This window comes from Asterias rubens, chromosome 18, assembly GCF_902459465.1.
Source record: "Asterias rubens chromosome 18, eAstRub1.3, whole genome shotgun sequence".
Classification (NCBI taxonomy): Eukaryota; Metazoa; Echinodermata; class Asteroidea; order Forcipulatida; family Asteriidae; genus Asterias; species Asterias rubens.
Genome location: NC_047079.1, coordinates 8,794,973 through 8,811,875, shown reverse-complemented (window position 1 = coordinate 8,811,875; position 16,903 = coordinate 8,794,973). Strand labels below are relative to the sequence as shown.

At 40.2% G+C, this 16,903-nt stretch overlaps 1 protein-coding gene across 5 annotated transcripts in view; it reads left to right on the top strand.

Moving 5' to 3' along the window:
• The window catches only part of LOC117302230 (rho guanine nucleotide exchange factor 10-like), a 64,179-nt gene extending 55,046 nt beyond the window's left edge, over nt 1–9,133 (top strand). For all 5 annotated transcript variants that reach the window (XM_033786071.1, XM_033786073.1, XM_033786070.1 and 2 more), the window contains 12 exons: nt 1,178–1,269; nt 1,436–1,611; nt 1,984–2,090; nt 2,833–2,969; nt 3,328–3,419; nt 3,695–3,819; nt 4,487–4,824; nt 5,147–5,298; nt 5,848–5,990; nt 6,425–6,599; nt 7,110–7,382; nt 7,901–9,133. In XM_033786071.1, coding sequence (XP_033641962.1) covers nt 1,178–1,269; nt 1,436–1,611; nt 1,984–2,090; nt 2,833–2,969; nt 3,328–3,419; nt 3,695–3,819; nt 4,487–4,824; nt 5,147–5,298; nt 5,848–5,990; nt 6,425–6,599; nt 7,110–7,382; nt 7,901–8,301 — 2,211 coding nt within the window. In that variant the 3' untranslated portion in view covers nt 8,302–9,133. The remainder of the gene's footprint in view (nt 1–1,177; nt 1,270–1,435; nt 1,612–1,983; nt 2,091–2,832; nt 2,970–3,327; nt 3,420–3,694; nt 3,820–4,486; nt 4,825–5,146; nt 5,299–5,847; nt 5,991–6,424; nt 6,600–7,109; nt 7,383–7,900) is intronic.
• The last annotated feature ends 7,770 nt before the right edge of the window (nt 9,134–16,903 follow it).

Genomic DNA, 16,903 nt, shown 5'->3' with positions numbered 1-16,903 from the left:
CAGCCATTTGGAATGACTCTGGAGCACCTTGGTTTCAGATGTTGATCTTGTCATGAGACGAGCCAATGGAAATATTGGGCCCTGGAGTTTTGAGAGCTCATACCCAGTGTCTCAAGCTAGCAAGGAGCAGGCTACACTCACCCTTTCTCTTCTAACCCTGACCCTAAATCTTTCACCAGGCATGGTTGTAATGTAATCCTCCTTTACCTGTTTACAGCTTTGAACACCGTGTGAGCGTCTGTCACCTTTGTGGTCAGGTGATGTCAATGATAATGCCTGTATTTAAAGCCTGTAGCACTGTGCAACAAGGAAAAGAACATAGGTCATCAGATACAACTCTTTTGCATACAAATTTTAAGATATCGGCATGGATGGAATGCCTTGATATAAGATACTATTTATTCAAGTATGATAATGAGATGAAAATATTGTCGTAGTTGTCGTCAGCTACGAATGATTTGAGTGATTGTTTTCTATGATCTGAGCATGTTATTAATTAAATGCATTGTAAATAAATAATCATAGACTTCAACAAGTTTTTATAGGTGAAATTAGTTTCCCTCACCTCACCTCTTTTCTCCGCCTCTCAAACACATGAATGAGTAATCTGCACATTAAGATTGTCTTTTGTTTTCCGTTTTTTGTTCTTCCTAATTCAGTTGCATAATTTATGCACGAGTAAACAAGTAGTAGAGCATGGTTTGAACGAGAGTGATTGTGGTTTGGCATGGTGTACAGAATATGGCCCTGATAACTGGAGATTAAAAACTAACTCTCTCTCTCCCTTTTGCCCCTACCCCTCTATTAACAAACCTAACTCCCATTAAGCCTCTATCACACTATTTAACATTGTTTTGAAAACTGAAAAGGTTGCTTTTGTACATTGCATGCATGTTCTTAGCATCTGTGAATTTGATCAGATTGACATGAAAGACCTAACAGTAAGCTAGTATTTTGGGCCTACAATACCAAATCCTATAGACCATTCCATTTAAGCCCGCACGCGCAAGTGCTGTATGCTGCCGGTGGCCTGCGTCACCATTGCTTGGGCAAAATCATTGGCTTGGACGGTCTATAAAATCAAATGACTTTCTGAAGAGAGTTCCACATGATGTGGAATCATAAATGGTTTAATAATAGACCTAGTAATTTGTGCTCCTTGTTTTGTTTTGACTAGACCTACGACAGCCAAGGAGAGTCGATAAAATGCAAAGAGAGGCGCCTCTTCATGCTGAACGATCTTCTTGTTTGTACAACTGTTTTATCAAAGTGAGTAAACCCATCCTGTGTTGTTGTCGCTGCCGAGTGATCAAGTGATCTGAGCTCAAGCTCTATTTTTTTATTTTTTATTGATGAACAGGCAATCCAAAAAAGTTACTTGGAAGATTAAGAGTTCATTAACACCCCCCTTTTTAAAATGGTTTGTCCCTTACAGAACCTCTTCCCCAGGTCTCTCACCTGGTTCTGATATGCCGAGGTGTAAGCACAGATGGAGCGTACCACTCGGTGAAGTGGAGATTATTGAGCCATCGGGGGATTCAGGGGCAGAAGTAGAGGTTTCCCAAGAACCTGGGAAGCTGACGATCACAACGCAGCAGGCCGAAGAACGCGGTGAGAAAAGCTTTCAGGGTGTTTTCATTGACGTCATTTTTTTGCAGTAGATTATCTCATTTGGTACTGGCCACACCCAGCAATCCTGAATTTGAATTTGAATTTGATTAAAATTGACAATCTTCGTGACCCGAAGGTCAAATTACAGAGTCATTACAATTGTTAAAAATAGACATGTCATACGAACTATTAAAAAAAGTACACCTGAATATAAAAAATATTTAGTTCCCAATTTGGTAAAACTCTGACTCTTTGTGATGAGTTTTTTGTTCTTCTTTTTTTTCCTAAATATCAAAAATTAATAGTTCCCAATTTGGTAAAATTCTGATTCTTTGTGATGAGTTTTTTGTTGGTCTTCTTTTATTCCTTCAGATTATACCTATGCAGGGTCTGCTCGTCAGATGTACCAGGAACGCAACGACCTAATGCATGACATGGCAGTGGTCAAACAGATTGGTGCTCTGCTTACAACACTTAAGGTTGGTACACAAACAGTTGTATAGACTGTATTGAATAACCCCTTTGTTGCTGTAAAAGTCGTAAACCATCTTGTAGGGCAAACTGTATGCGCGTCTAAACGCTTACATCAAAGAAGCACGCAACATGCAGCTTTCTCGGTTTGATTTCTACGACCAGGCACGCACACGCACACAGGCGCCATGTTGTAGGGCAGATATTTGAACTGTGATATCGTATTCAATACGGTCTATTGGGACTTGGACGCATCCAGTCCTTGCGTGTTTTTTTTTCTTTACCAGAAGGGGTAGCAGGTAGCAAGTACCTTTGTTTACAGGTTTCAGGTTTCCTTAGGATTGCGAGCTACAGTGATGAAGTTCGCTTATGAGGTATCCTTGGTTACCACATCACACTCAGCTACAAGTTGAAATAGTCCTGCGCAAGTGACAGGAAAGGAATGTTTAACCCTTTGGTACACAAGGCAGTCGCTAGCGACCACCCAAAACCCATCAAATTGGACTTTTTATAAACAGTCTTAACTTAAAAACTACAACCCCCAAATATAACACCCTCATTCGATTATTTAGAGAGAGTGTTGAGCTTTCCTTTGGTGTGATGTTCAACAGGGGGTGCTATTAAAAAATTTGCGAAAACAACGGTTGAACATGCTCATTTTTTGCTTTTTCAAACTTTATCTGTGCACCAAAGGGTTAATTGTGAAGCGAGCTGATCAACTTATCATTAATTTAATTAATTCTGATTCAGGGGTCGTATGGCATGCTGACTAAGGATGACGTTGAAGACTGGTCTGACATCATCCAGAAGCTTATAAATAAGAAGAGTCAGGATATCAGACAAGCTGATGTCAGTAAAATACAGCTCTCACTACCAGCTGTTGCAATGTATGTCCTATGTTTTGCTTTAATTGTTTTTAAAGAATGGGCTCTAAGGGCTAATTCAGTATTTATGATGCACTCAATTTCCAATGGCCTGTCTTGGCCGAGTGGTCTAGTTCACTGGACCCAAGCTCTGAGATTGTCAGCAGCAGAGTGTGGGATCAAATCCTGGTCATGACACTCGTGCCCTTGAGCAATCACTTCATCACTTTTAAGTTGGCATTTTGGTTTGCTGCTAAGCCTATGCCTGGAGTTGGGGTCGATGTTATCTTTAGCAAATTTCACTTTTTCCGCACATTGTTTGTATTGATGTTTCTTGGTCAGATAGTAACCAAATCGTTATCAATTTATCCTAACTGAATAGGGAGAAACGTGTAACGTTAGTGTTTGATGCTGTCAGCTCTAAGACCAAACTGGACTGGATAACGGCATTGGAAACAGCCAAACTTGCCTTGAGTAAGTCAACAGCTTGTTCACATTGATTTAAACTTTAAAGAACTGTGGGTACTTTTTGTATGACACAAAACACAAAGTCCACAGATTTGCATTCAACTTACAAGGTTTGAAGATAGTGATGGTAGAAAGCTTCCGCCCTTAAAATATTACCTGCTGAGGTGCTGTAGTCTTTGAGATATGTGTAAAACAATGTCACCAAAATAATATTCGTCTCAGGAGAGAACAATTATTTTAGCAATGTTGTAGCAAATGTTTGTTCGTTTATTTGTTAACAGAACCTCACAACAACCCGGGTTGGTACGCTCCGGAGGAAAGTGATAGCGCCCACTCTGAGATGAATTATGGCGTGCCACTTCTCATGACAGCCTTACCAGTATTCACTACCAGGCATTCAGCAAAGGTAAGGCGTGAGATATTTTCTTCCATGGTAAAAAAGTTCTCCTGGTATCTCACCTGGTGTCTTAAAACCAGGTGAGCAACTGGGTGTACTGGACCAGCTTCAAGCTGTTCCTATTAGGGTGTCGTGGCTGAGTGGATAAGAGCACCGAAACTCAAGCTCTGATGCTTCTGTTCAGCAGAGTGTGGGTTCGAATCCCGGTCGTGACACTTGTGTCCCTGAGCAAGACACTTCACTATAATTGCTTCTCTCCACCCAGGGGTAAATGGGTACCTGTGAGGGCAGAGATAGTTCTTGTGATTTGTTTAGCCGAGTAGCGCATATATTGCGCACAGGCCATATACTCCCCAGAGAGCTGAGATGGTTAAAGAAATGATTTAAGGCCCAGTGACCAGGGGTAATAGTATAGGAAGCGCTTTGAGACACCCCTCGGGCGTGAAAAAACGCTATATAGAAACGCTCTATTATTATGAATACTATTTTGGTCGATTGTTGTTCAGTCCACAACCATGGCTCCCCTCCTGGAACCAAACAATAGACACAACTTTTGGGTGTGAAAAGCCCAATATAAAAACGATTATTATTGTTATAAGATTTTCAAACTGGAGCCTGGGACCATTTTCATGTCACAGCGCCCTCTATCAATATCTCTTGTTGATCTCCCCGACAGGTGCAGTGTGCCACACTCTGCCCATTAGAGCCCTCCTTCTCCAGAAGTAGGCGGAAACGAACGATTGAGAGCGAGGCGGCCAAAAACTGTCTGTGGGTCGTCAGCTCCGACAACAAGAAATCTTACGTCAGCATCGTGGGCTTCCAACCTCCATCCCCAAAGATACTGGAGACGTTCGAGCTCGGGGAGTTGAGGATACTGTGCTCTGAGTGTGTGCCAGGGATCAGGAGATTGCTCGGGGTGAATGGAACCTCGGGTAAGAGTTTCAAGGACAGCGTCAGGCGGAGCGAGTTTTGTTTCTTGAAGACAACGGTGTGGCTCGGCACGGAGAGTGGGAGGTGAGTCTGTCTGGGACCCAATATCATTGCTTATAGAGTCCTTTTATATTCAAGTGGTGAGGTTGTGGTACGGATGTAAAGCACCAGTTTCAAACTTTCAGATCAGTGGAGTGTGGGTTTGTCTCTTGGCCTTGACACTCTGCTTTTTCACTTTTTCTCTCAAAATCTTGACGACTAATGGAAGCTGAAACTTCTATAGGTGAATTACATTACATACATCTTCATTCGCAATGAGTTGGAACTCATGTCACGGCCATAAACTTGATCTACAAAAGATATCAAAACCTTTTAATCTCTTTTTTCTGGTTGAATCTCTTTTTAGGATCAGCATTTATGAAGCAAATCAGATGGACAAAACGCAGTGTCTCGTCAGCTTCAAAGTTCCCAAAGCCGTCACATCCATGAAATATCTCAACAATCGGATGTTTCTGGCTCAGAAAGATGGCACAGTCCTCATCTATGTCCGGACAGAAGGTGAATACGAAGCTGCTCATTTGAAAATTTGATGGCTCTTTCTTTTAATAATAATAATATAGTCAGTTCCTTTTAAAGGTACACGTTGCCTTGGATTGGGATAGTTTGTCTTTGAAAACCGTTTGTAACTGTTTGTTATGCAATGCATATGGTTAGAAAGATGTTTTAAAAGTAGAATATACTGATCCGCACAAAAATGCCTTGACTGTTTTTCTTATACGTTGTAAACTAACACTACAAAATGGCCGACTTGTATATTCACCCACACATTCCATTGTGTAGTGTGCACAGGCATGCATCTACCATGCTACACTTCCGCTTTCTCCCATACAAAGAGGGACAGAAGTTACTGGAACTCATGCTCGTAATTTCCATTTTTCTGGGGTTATTGTTTATTCTGTGATTCCAAATCTTTGTCCTCTTGTTATACAAATGTGGCCTTGTGAAATCGGCCACCCTTTTAGGATATATTAAATCTTTACATCATTTAAGGAAAATCTTTTTGTCTGTAAAGATTCAAACAATTTTTGTCAAACTTTTCTCATTCAGAGGGGGAGTGGAAGGTGAAAGAGCCGCGCATATCAGAGTTGGGTTCGAATCCAGTCACGTCCCTCCTTCCAGTCAAGCAGAACATGTGGTGTGGATGTGGAAATCAGATACACGTCGTCGACACAGAGAGTGAATTCAGACAGGTAGGAAGGGAACCCCCTCCCCATTCCCCCTCCCCCTCCCCATTCCCCCTCCCCCTCCCTCAATAAGTTTGCATCTAGGATTTGTGTTTTACCCATACACTGATGTGTGTAATGCACTGTATACTCGGTACTTTCCCTTGTTATGTCCTTTTTCCGTACTGTTAAGTACAAACAGTAGCTAAGCATAACAAAGTTATGCTTACCAGAATAATTATACCAGCAAAACTAGCCTGTCACATGTACAAATTGTGACTGGTATTCTGCTCATTTCCACTTAGCAGCATTCTTAAGCAATGTTTTCAGTGTAAGCAGACTATTCTTAAGCAATGTTTTCAGCTTTTAAGCATGAATATGGGTACAGGTCAGGTTTCTGCCTGCAAAAGGAAAGAGTTTTAAAAGTGATTGACACCTGAAATTCTTGTTTCCTCCTTTAGAGGGAGTTCGAGGTTCATCAGGACTCGACTCAGAGTGTCCAGAGTATGGTGGTGGCTGGCGTGGGGGTGTGGGTTTCCTTCCAGACGTTGGATATTATCAGATTATTCCACACGGAGACGTTCGAACACCTACAGGATATCAGCTTGGCTAGCCCCATCGGGAGGATGGTTGCAGGTAGGTTGGGAAGCCGGAAGGGTGAGGGTGGGGTAGGGGAAGGGTGGGGTAGGGGGAAGGGTGAGGGGCTGGAAGTGGGGTAGGGGTTACACTAGGATATGTGAGGGTGACAGCAAAAGGGAGTGGCGCTTCGGCCCTCAAACATATTCAGCCATTTTCAACAGTCACCATTAAGTAAGCATCTACTCATGTGTTAAGATTAACCATATTTGCCTCACTACAAGAAAATCCATAGATTAGCAAAAAGTTAATGTCTTTTTTTGTACTCTCTCTACTTGACTGCGTTTTGGCGACCCCAACGAGAAACATGTTTGAGCTTTGGTCATTGGTTGAGCGTTTTCGCGTGTTCAGTTAAATCGCGGACGAGGCTGTTCAGACCAATTGGTAACCAACTTGTTGACTCGGTTGGGCTTGGTTGGGGTCGCCAAAATGTACTCCTTGTGTTCAAAACTCAACATTTCCTTCTGATTAATACATCATGTGTGTGTGGTTTGTTTTTCATCCTGGAAGGCCTGGGCGTCAAATCTCAAGCGATCTTCCACAACATTCACTCCGTCCATGTGACTAACCTGCTGGCGTGCTACGGCTCCCTGTGGGTCGGCACCAACCTTGGCATATTAGTCAACTTCCCGTTGCCTCGGCTAGAGGGAGTTCCCCTGGTAAACGGCCCAGCCATGGTGGCGTATCACACCCACGGGGGACCGGTGCGATTCATGCTGGCCCTTGAGATCAACCGGCAGAGCGATCGGATTCATTACTCATCCAAGGAGGACAGTAACGATGGTAAATTATTTGTTTTTGTGGTCGAGGCTTAGCCTGATTTAAGGGGCAGTGGACACTATTTGTAATTACTCAAAATAATTGTTGGCATAAAAACTTACTTGGTAACGAGGGGATGCAAGTTTTTGTTTCAGATATCAATATAAACCACAACAAAGGAAACTGACTGGGTAATATTTACCCACTCAGTTTCCCTTGTGGTTTATACCGATAAAACAATCCTTGCTTTACTTTACCAGTAGAGGGCGCTATATACATAAACTTGTTTTAAAAACTAATTGAATGGTATTGCAAGGCTATGGATACAGATATGGATACAAAGACGTCAATGTACAGGAAAATACTGTAGAATAAAGTGTTTGAGTGTCACTGCGAGATGGATATGCTCACTAAGAAGCCGCTATTATTAATATTTATAAGTCAAGGTTGCCCATGTAGGAGAAACTCATACAATGATTGTCTATAAAATCATCCTCTGGTAGTAGTGATTGTAATTGTATTCCTTTTTATTTTTTCCCCAGCGTCTACACCAACACCGACCCCAACGCCACATTCCACACCGGACGATGCGCCACGCACTCCGCCCCGTACCAAAGCAAGCACCCACACCGCAAACCTTGTCACCTCTGCCATGTCACCAATGACGGAGTACTTCTCGTTGGCATTCGACGAAGCCGAAGACGACAAACCCAGTACTGCGGACAGCGGTGCCGGCAGCAGCAGCCTCTCTGAGGAAAGCGGGAGGTGTGACATCGTGTCAAAGGTCAAAGGTCATATGGACCAAGTGTCAGCGAGTATCACAAGCACAACAAGCCTTGTGCTGTGTGGAGGCGAGGGACACAACTACCTTATGCAGGAGGGGTCAGGGTCAGAGGGCAAAAGTCGCGAGGCAGAGCTCCTGATCTGGCAAGTGTCAATGTAGACATGGATGCATGTGAATCTAAGTATCTTTGTGGAAACGGCGTCAATGGATAACTGATGAGAAGGCATTGTGAAAAGGAAGCATCATTGATGTGTGTGAAAATTGAGCATCACAGTTTTATGACAGTACTTGCAACGAATGAACAAAACTTATAAATTGCAATGTGTAATAATGTAAATTATATTTCTTTGAAGAGAAAAAACAGCTGATTTTTAGGTGGAATATATCAAGTTTGTAGTATAAACCTCCTCACCCAAGCTTGCCCTCTGTATACATGGATTTCTTACAACATCTTTTCAGCATAAAGTTTTGAAAAGAGTATAAATGGCTGTAAATGTTAGCTGAAAGATGTCTGTTTTTTTAAAGGTTATTTTAAAATGATGAGTATTATAGCGGGGAAATGTTTGACTGTGACACTTTTTAATGTTTGATGAAGTCAAGGCTTCAGATTTTTTAGCAATGACAACAAACTATGGCAAAATGTAGAGTTGGTTTACCACCATTGTAGTTACACACCGCCCTCTAGGGGTAAAAGTTGTCCATGGTGGCTATTAAAACCCTCATTTGGTGTGTTTTTAGGGGGCAAACAACCCGTACCTCAATATGCCACGACAGTAGCATTTTGAGTCACACACTGTGTCACAACTGTGGCTTTTTGAGGCACACACATGCTTAGCTAAAGAGTTTAGTCCTAGCTGTTAGTGCTAGCCGTAAGTGCTTCAATGAGAGTGGTAAACTGGAGAAGCAATGAGCTGTTGTCAATGGGAGACTTTTGGGACGCTTGGTGGCAGCAGACTTACCAGGTAAAATCCATTGTTCTCTGTAATGTGCGCACGCTCAGAACTACGTAAACAATGGAAATTTATTGGTTAGTCTGCTGCCACCTAGGGTTTCAAAGTCTCCCATTGCAAGTGAATTCGAGCCACTGTTGGAAGAGATAAGGTTCTCAACCTTGGTCAGTTTCTGCCGTGGCAATCTGTGGCACTGATCGACTATACATACAGATTCAATGACAGTGACATGGACACCGTTGTGTTCATAGCACATGGGATATATTAAAGCTTCTTGGAGTTTGAACCTATGTTGTTTGTCTTTTAATGTAATTTTTGTTTTTATGTACTTTGGTGTCTGAACTTTGAAACAAACCAAAAAATTCTGCAGTACTTCGGAAGTGTTAAACAGTACTATTGGTTACTTGCTTGTAGAAAAGATAACGTTAAGGAACTTGACTATAGTAGGCTACACTTGTATTCATCGGCAACTTATGATCAGACTCCTTATTCCACTCTTCTGGAGGGTTATCGTCATTAAGATTTATGTTGGCTTTATTTTTCGGAAACTTAATGTTTTGTTTTGGCCCTTGGGCAAGAGCAGTGAGAAATTACCTTTTTGACAAAAACTATGTTACTTCAGAGAAAGCGATTCTCACAATGTGTTGTACTATCAACAGCTCTCCATTGCTATTTACCAAGTAAAGTTTTTATGCTCACAATTATTTTGAGTAACTACCAATAGTGTCCTGTGCCTTTAAACTCATTTTGTGTTTGGAGAAACATTGTGACAGTTGCTCTCATTGAGTCATACTTCCTTTAGATGGATCACTACTTCGGAAACTTGTGTTATCTTCCGCTCATGTTTTGCTGCACAAACAAGCATACATACCAACCAAGATGAAATAGTTTAGGGGATCGGAGCGACATATTTGCAGTCCGGTAAACTGCAAAGAGGATCTGAAAATCCTTTTTTCTTCTTCTTCTGTCTTAAAAAAAAGTGAAATGTTTCTGTGTAAAAGATTAATGTGGTAGTCCTGGATTGCTCATGTACGCTTCCTCGTTTGTTTAAAATGACCACAAGATCATGAGGATTATTAGGGTGTTTCAAAGCTTCCAAACTCTCCCTGATTCTGCAGAAAGTTCCGTTCTAATGAAAAAATGTGAATGACAATCTATTATTGGAGTTAAACAACTAGTTCTTGGGGTGTGTTTCAGAGCTGCCAATTCGACCTGATTCTGAAGAGAATTTTCTGAAAATACTAAACAAATCTTTCTATAATCTTACGAACAAATTTGAAAAACTACCTGATTATAGAACCTTTTCTCTATTGTGAGGAATTTAATTTTAAATCTCTCTGATTGTGGTGTTATTTTTAGATGATCAAGGTTGTTTTCAAAGTAGTGTTTATTTAATTTGTTGACTGAAATACATATTAGTGCTTCAATAACTGTTTTATTTTATTTTATTTTATTTTTATCCGAGTATTTGTCGACACTTTTACGAGAACGATTGATAGCAGTAACAATATTAATGGCTCTTTTGTAGTGCAATCCCAAAGAAATGAGCATTGCGCTTTAAACCATTTTTACCCCTGGTCACTGGGGCCCTTCATTTCCTTCCTTAAACAATCTGAGCTCCATTGGGAGTATACAGCATGTGCTGCCAAGTTTGTATTTCACAAAGATCAAACAACCACAAGAAACAACTCTGCCCTACAGGTACCCATTTTACAGTTTTGCGAGGCCATCTTAAAAATATTGATTAAAAGTTTCTTCTACTTAGCAAATATGTGTGGGGACCATTTTCACACAAATCGATTTCTGTAACTACTAAGCTGCTAAGTGGACGGTTAAAATCTAGCTTAGCAGAGTAAGTGTTACCAGTCAAAATATCATGCGTTACACACTGTTTGATGAATGGTCCCCACACAACTTCACAAAAAAATAAAAAAAATTATCGCTACGGTTGAGTGAGGCATTTTTAGTTTCGAATTTAACAGAATATTTTTCAAATAGAAGTTTATAAAATTTCCTCATCGAATTATCTCACATGAAGATTTTTTTTTAATGAACCACCTGTTAAATCTATTCAGTTCTATTTTTGTAGAAATTACTAAAGACTTTTTGTTATTGTAAAATGATTCATTTAATTCCGTCGTGTTTGATTTTATTATTTTCATATTCAGACCCTTAATTTCTTTGGTGCAAATAAACAAGTAAATAGAGAACAACGTGAGATTGGTATAAACGACCAAAAACAAAACTGTAATAATTTCTTTTGTACAACGAATGTATTTAACAATTTTATGACAACAGTATTGTAACTTTCCCTTTGTATAGATACTATCTCAAGTCATACAGATATTGATAAATAAATAAATTGCAAGTGATGGATTATTAATGTGTAACGTTGGGCCTTGTCACACATTGCAATTCAAACAGAAAACTTGTGGGGGCAACTAATTTGTCTGCCGGAACATTTCGGCAGCACAAGCGACATTCTTGTTGCTGTAAATCACTATCCCCAAGAAAATAATGAAAACAACTAAAACGTGAAAGAATTGGAGATTGACTGGAACTGGTTGCCTGTAAATTGCCTCGTGTGACATGGCCTTTGGAGGGTGCAAACCAAACCTGTGTGACATGGCCTTTGGAGGGTGCAAACCAAACCTATTTAGTTTAAAACAAAAATCAAAATTAATAAAATTGCGCACTTTAATCAGAGAAAAATATTGTTTTTTTGTGGTTTTTGGTGAAGTTTCCCAGAGGTTTTTTTTTAAATCAAATCTCTTTTACTATCAGGCGATGTGTTTGAATGTTCAGAAGTCAGTTGTAGAAACTTGTAGCATGCTGTAAGCCATTTGTGAGTTGGATTTTAATAATGTCTGGTACAATGACATGAGCTATAATTTATGTTATGTATTGTGTTTCAACCAGGCATGCTCAGTTAATATTATGACAGTAGTGTGAGGGTCCTTTCCAGTCATGATAGGTATAACTGACAGCTCATGTAATCACAACAATCAAGAAGAAAGATCACTCCATATAAAAAATGTTCCTATGCATAAACCAATTAGCACGGATGGTCATTTAATTAAGTTGAAACAAAAACAAGACATTAGACTCTGTCATGTTAGGTCGATGGCTAAATGACATGAAACAGGATCCCCATCCATTTATGTTTATGTTAGGAGATAACAGTTTAGGGAGCTGGTTTTCACTGTGTGGTAATTACCATTGTACGGATTTTTGGTGGCTGACTGCCCCAACAAAATATGAAACCAAGATTCCGCCGGGAAAATGTTTGGGTCAATTAAGTTTTTTGTTTTCAATTTCAAAGTTTTAAAGGCATACTTTGTATGGATGTGAGTAAACTCGTTATAATTATCCGAGAAAAAACCCCTATTATATCAGAAATTATATTTCAGAAAAACATCTTCATCTAGTTTAACAGTTAAAACAAATGTTTTTAATTTTGTTTTATGATTACCACTTATATACCTTTTCTTGATTCAAAGACAGTTCAAAGACAGTAAGCTTACCAGTAGAAGCAGAACATGGAATTCAGAAGAATACTTTTCACTCTTGTGATAGGTTCCAACATTATGAAATCTTGACTCCAGAAATTAATTTCAAATTTAAAACAGTTCCTTGTCTTTATCAAGGATATGTCTTCAATACTTGCACCCAAGCCAATTTCCTGCAGCCCCCGGACTCGAATTAACTTGATGTTTGTGTGCTATTCAAGGTTTAAAAATTGTGTTTTTTAATGATTTTGTATTAAGTAATTTTAATGAAGAATCTAACGAGGCATGCACAGAGACCTCGAAGGTAAATTACTTTGGTTTTGGCTCTGATCCAATTTTCCGTTGCATAATAAACTTTAAGAATAGTGACGTATGTAAATCGGCGCCATTGCTTCTTAAGATCAAAGGACCTTTCTTCATTATGCCATTGTCCTTGCTCTATGATTATGCCAAGGGCTTTTTTCATAATTTTGTGGAAAGGGTTTCGTTTGGGATGGGTGGGGGTGGGGTTGGGGTGATACGAAATTGTTTTGTTTTTAACAGCTATGAAGCTTCCCTCAAATTAGTCTTTTGTCAAGGCTAACTTTAGCATCGTGGGTTGACATTAGTTAGAGTTAATACTAATAACAGGAATAGTGGCTTGTATCTGTCGACCAGTGATGCCCAAGGCGCATCCAACATGCAATGCTTCCCTGTATTACATATTGTGTGCAACTTAAAGTATGCGACCAATGGGAGCATTTTGAGACGCTGGCGGCAGCAGACATAACGGTACTTTTTTGCGGCTCTGAGCGAGCGCGCGCAGGTCTGAGACACTGTGGAAAAGGAATCGTCTAACAGTCTCCAATTCCTTTTACATGGCACCATGAAATGGTTTACAATGTGCATTATGCAGCCAATCAAACCGGGAACAACATGGCGAATCTTCTCCTGTCAATAAGTGTACTGGGTTCTTTTTATTGCGTCACACAACACACGGGACCAAGTGTTTTGTTAGACTTATTATTGTAAGGGGGAGCATTATTTGAGGAATATTAATTTGTGTATTTATTAGAGAGATTTTTAGAGAAGCTTTCCTCGATAGCCATTTTTCAGTAAGAATCTTATATTTCAATCATCACTTTTTGCTCTCAAAATATGACTCATAATCAGACCTTATAAAACATTTTTCTTTTCCTGAAAAAAAAACAAAATTAATTCCCCTCCTTAAAATCACGGTTCGTTTATAAAATGCGTCTTCAGTCATCCAAGAATATCAGTTTAATACACTAAGACACTTCCTGGTTTGTGATGGTTCTAAAAATGAAGTTCTAATTTGTTTGGAAATTAACTGTACTTCCCCCTTTCAAATCTACGTTTGATGACTTTTGATGACAAAGTTCGCTCTACAGCTCAGTTGGGGGGCATAGGCTTTTAAACCTGGATGTTACAGGCTCTATCCCACTCTGGTCACTTTCTCTCCGCTCTTGTCTCCCAAAAATGAGTATATCACACCTGCCACGCTGAGCAAGTGTCTTGCTCAAGGACTCAAGTGTCATGACCGGGACTCGAAGCCATTCTCCGCTGAAAAGGAACACCAGAGCTTAAATCTGGTGCTCTTATCTGATCAGCCATGACACCCTCATTACATCTAACTTCTAACTTTTTCTCAACATGTTATCAATATCGGAAGTTTCTTTCATCTTATCTAAAAGGAATTTATTGTCACTTTAAGATCAAATCCTGATGGGGGGGGGCCTGACCCCCATCAGCCCTCTGTACTCTCTTTTCTTTTCTAGAATTAAAGGGGATCCGGGCCTGTCTTTCCTGTAAGGAAACACTGGCCAAGGCCTGGGAAATGTGATATTGGTTGTTTAAATCGTGTCTATCAACGCGAGTGAAGAACTGCTTTCCTGAAACAATCAAATGTCATAAAATGCTGAACTATCTTGGCGCTTTTTGACAGTGAAGTTGTGTTTCTTTTTGACACGTGTTTTTATTCATTTTGAATAATAATATTCTTTTCAATTTTGGTTGATCTGTGCTAGCACACATGCAATGGCAATGGTTGAACCTCTATGTCCCGACATCCCTATAGGCCTAATTCGACACTATGTTCCGACCGCCCTTGTGCATTTTCCTAATCTTAACCTTAACCCTAAATAAACCTAAACTACCCATTGCGTGTAATTATAATGTGTTTTTCAGAACAAGGGTTTTCGGAACAAGGGGTGTCGGCAGAGTAAAGCGTAGTCACTATTGTACTAAAGGGAGATATAATGGCTACAATAAATGGGCGGATCCAACACTAATGAAAAGGGACGGTTCGGTACCAATATCTTGGTAATTAATTAGTTTAATATAACTACAATAAAAGCCAGTACTATGGTCTGGCCCAACTGCTAAAGTTGGGCTCGTAAAAGCTGTGCTTGTGGGTTTTGTGAAAGTGGCTTGGATTAGCCCACTTGTTTTTGTACGAGGGCACTCATTTATTTCAACTATTATGTCGTCAAATATTTGATGGGGTTCTTCCTTAGAAGGGAAACCTTGTTTCATAGTTTGACATTGTTAAGGTGGGAACAATTATTAGACTTCCCATGTGTGGATGGGAAGGGAAGGCTGACTGTCACAAGACCTAGCAAGCACACAGCACAGTAACATTATTGAGTATTAAGTGTTAACAAATTGTGGGAAACTTTTGAAAACATCAGGTGGAAGTGAATATAATTAGTCCTATACCGCTCAGATACTATTAAATGCTACTTGTCGTTTCTCTGCTTTTATATAAAATATTCCCCATTCTTCTTGTTGCTATTCTATTGGGTTATCACTGATGTGTCTCCTGTGTCAATCAATTGGCCACCCCAAGCGTTCAACAAAAATAATAACTTGACAGAGACAAACATAATAGACCCCTTGCACGTTGCGTCACACGTTCAAAATCACCCTCATTGGGGTCAAATAGCCCCCTCACTGGGCTCAAATGAGGCAAATGATTGGACTTGTGCTGGTCTTGTGCGTAAAACGCGTCCTGTAGCGTTTCGCGTTATGAAAGGGTCTTAATCATTGATCTCAATGGTCTAAATACACCTCTTCGGAACACAGAAGGGATACACTTTTGACTATCAGATCATCTACAGAGGGCGTCATCATTTCATGACACATTACCTTCTTCATCACTCTGAAATCTGAACAGTCTTCCAATATAAGTTTTCTTGTAACATGAGCTTAATAATGCTTCTAGCCGCCAAGTTTCCGGAGCTCGACTCTCTGCCTTGTTATCAACGTCTTAGCATTGAGTCCCCGCTTCACATTAGTCGATACCTCGGCAACGCCTAGCGATGCACAAAGTTGTACTGCGGTTGCTAAGCGACGGCTCACAATACCACATGCTCTCTGGAGGACATTGGTAATAAGTCCAGGCTATGTTGTGATCTTTGGCTTGATTGAGGTGAGATCCATTCCTTCCTCCGCTCTTCCTCCCCCTGGAGATAGAAAACCACACCCGACTCGCTTCCTGACAAGTCTAGCTTTTCCCCCATTTTGTCTTAGAGTAAACCACAACCTTTGTTGTCAATGTTTCTAAATAGTTTAGCTACCTTCTGGGACACAGTAGGTCTGCTACGCTGCCAACTCTCCCTGAAAATAAACAAAAATAATGATAAGTTAATACATTTTTATCCACTGAAGCCCACCTCTACCGTTGCCAACCAAACAACTGATTGGCAAACTCGCGACAATCATGATGTCCCAAAAAGAAAGTTCTATAAAATGTAAGAAATCTGAATTCGCTTCCACAAAAATGTAAGCACATGAATACAAACATTGTACACTTGAAGCACCTATCCACCGATGACATCAGCAGGTCATGACTCCAGTCCCATGGCCACTCTAATTAACAAACATATGCTAGTCATTCCGCCCTCAATCTTTGCAGGAACCAGTCTATTGTGCGGTCATTTCGGTAAATATCCTGTTGAATCAGGCATAATGCGCTTGTGGGTCCAATAATGGCTCCCGGTCAACACCAACAACACTATGATCAAACTGTATACAAATAAAAATGCAATGTGTAAGACATCGTGAACTTAACCTTTTAAACGTGTGTATCATTCAAGCCCATTAAGCTTCCTTTGACGGAACTATAAGATCACAACATCTTCTGCAGTGTCAATGCACTTTTGCACTTATCTTGTGAATGTATAAGGAGCAATTAGTCACATGTCGCTATCTTCATGTTGTTGAAACCGCAAGTGGCATTATTATGTTTATTTGTGTTTATTTCATTTGAACATGAGTTCCTTTATCATCATCATCATCATC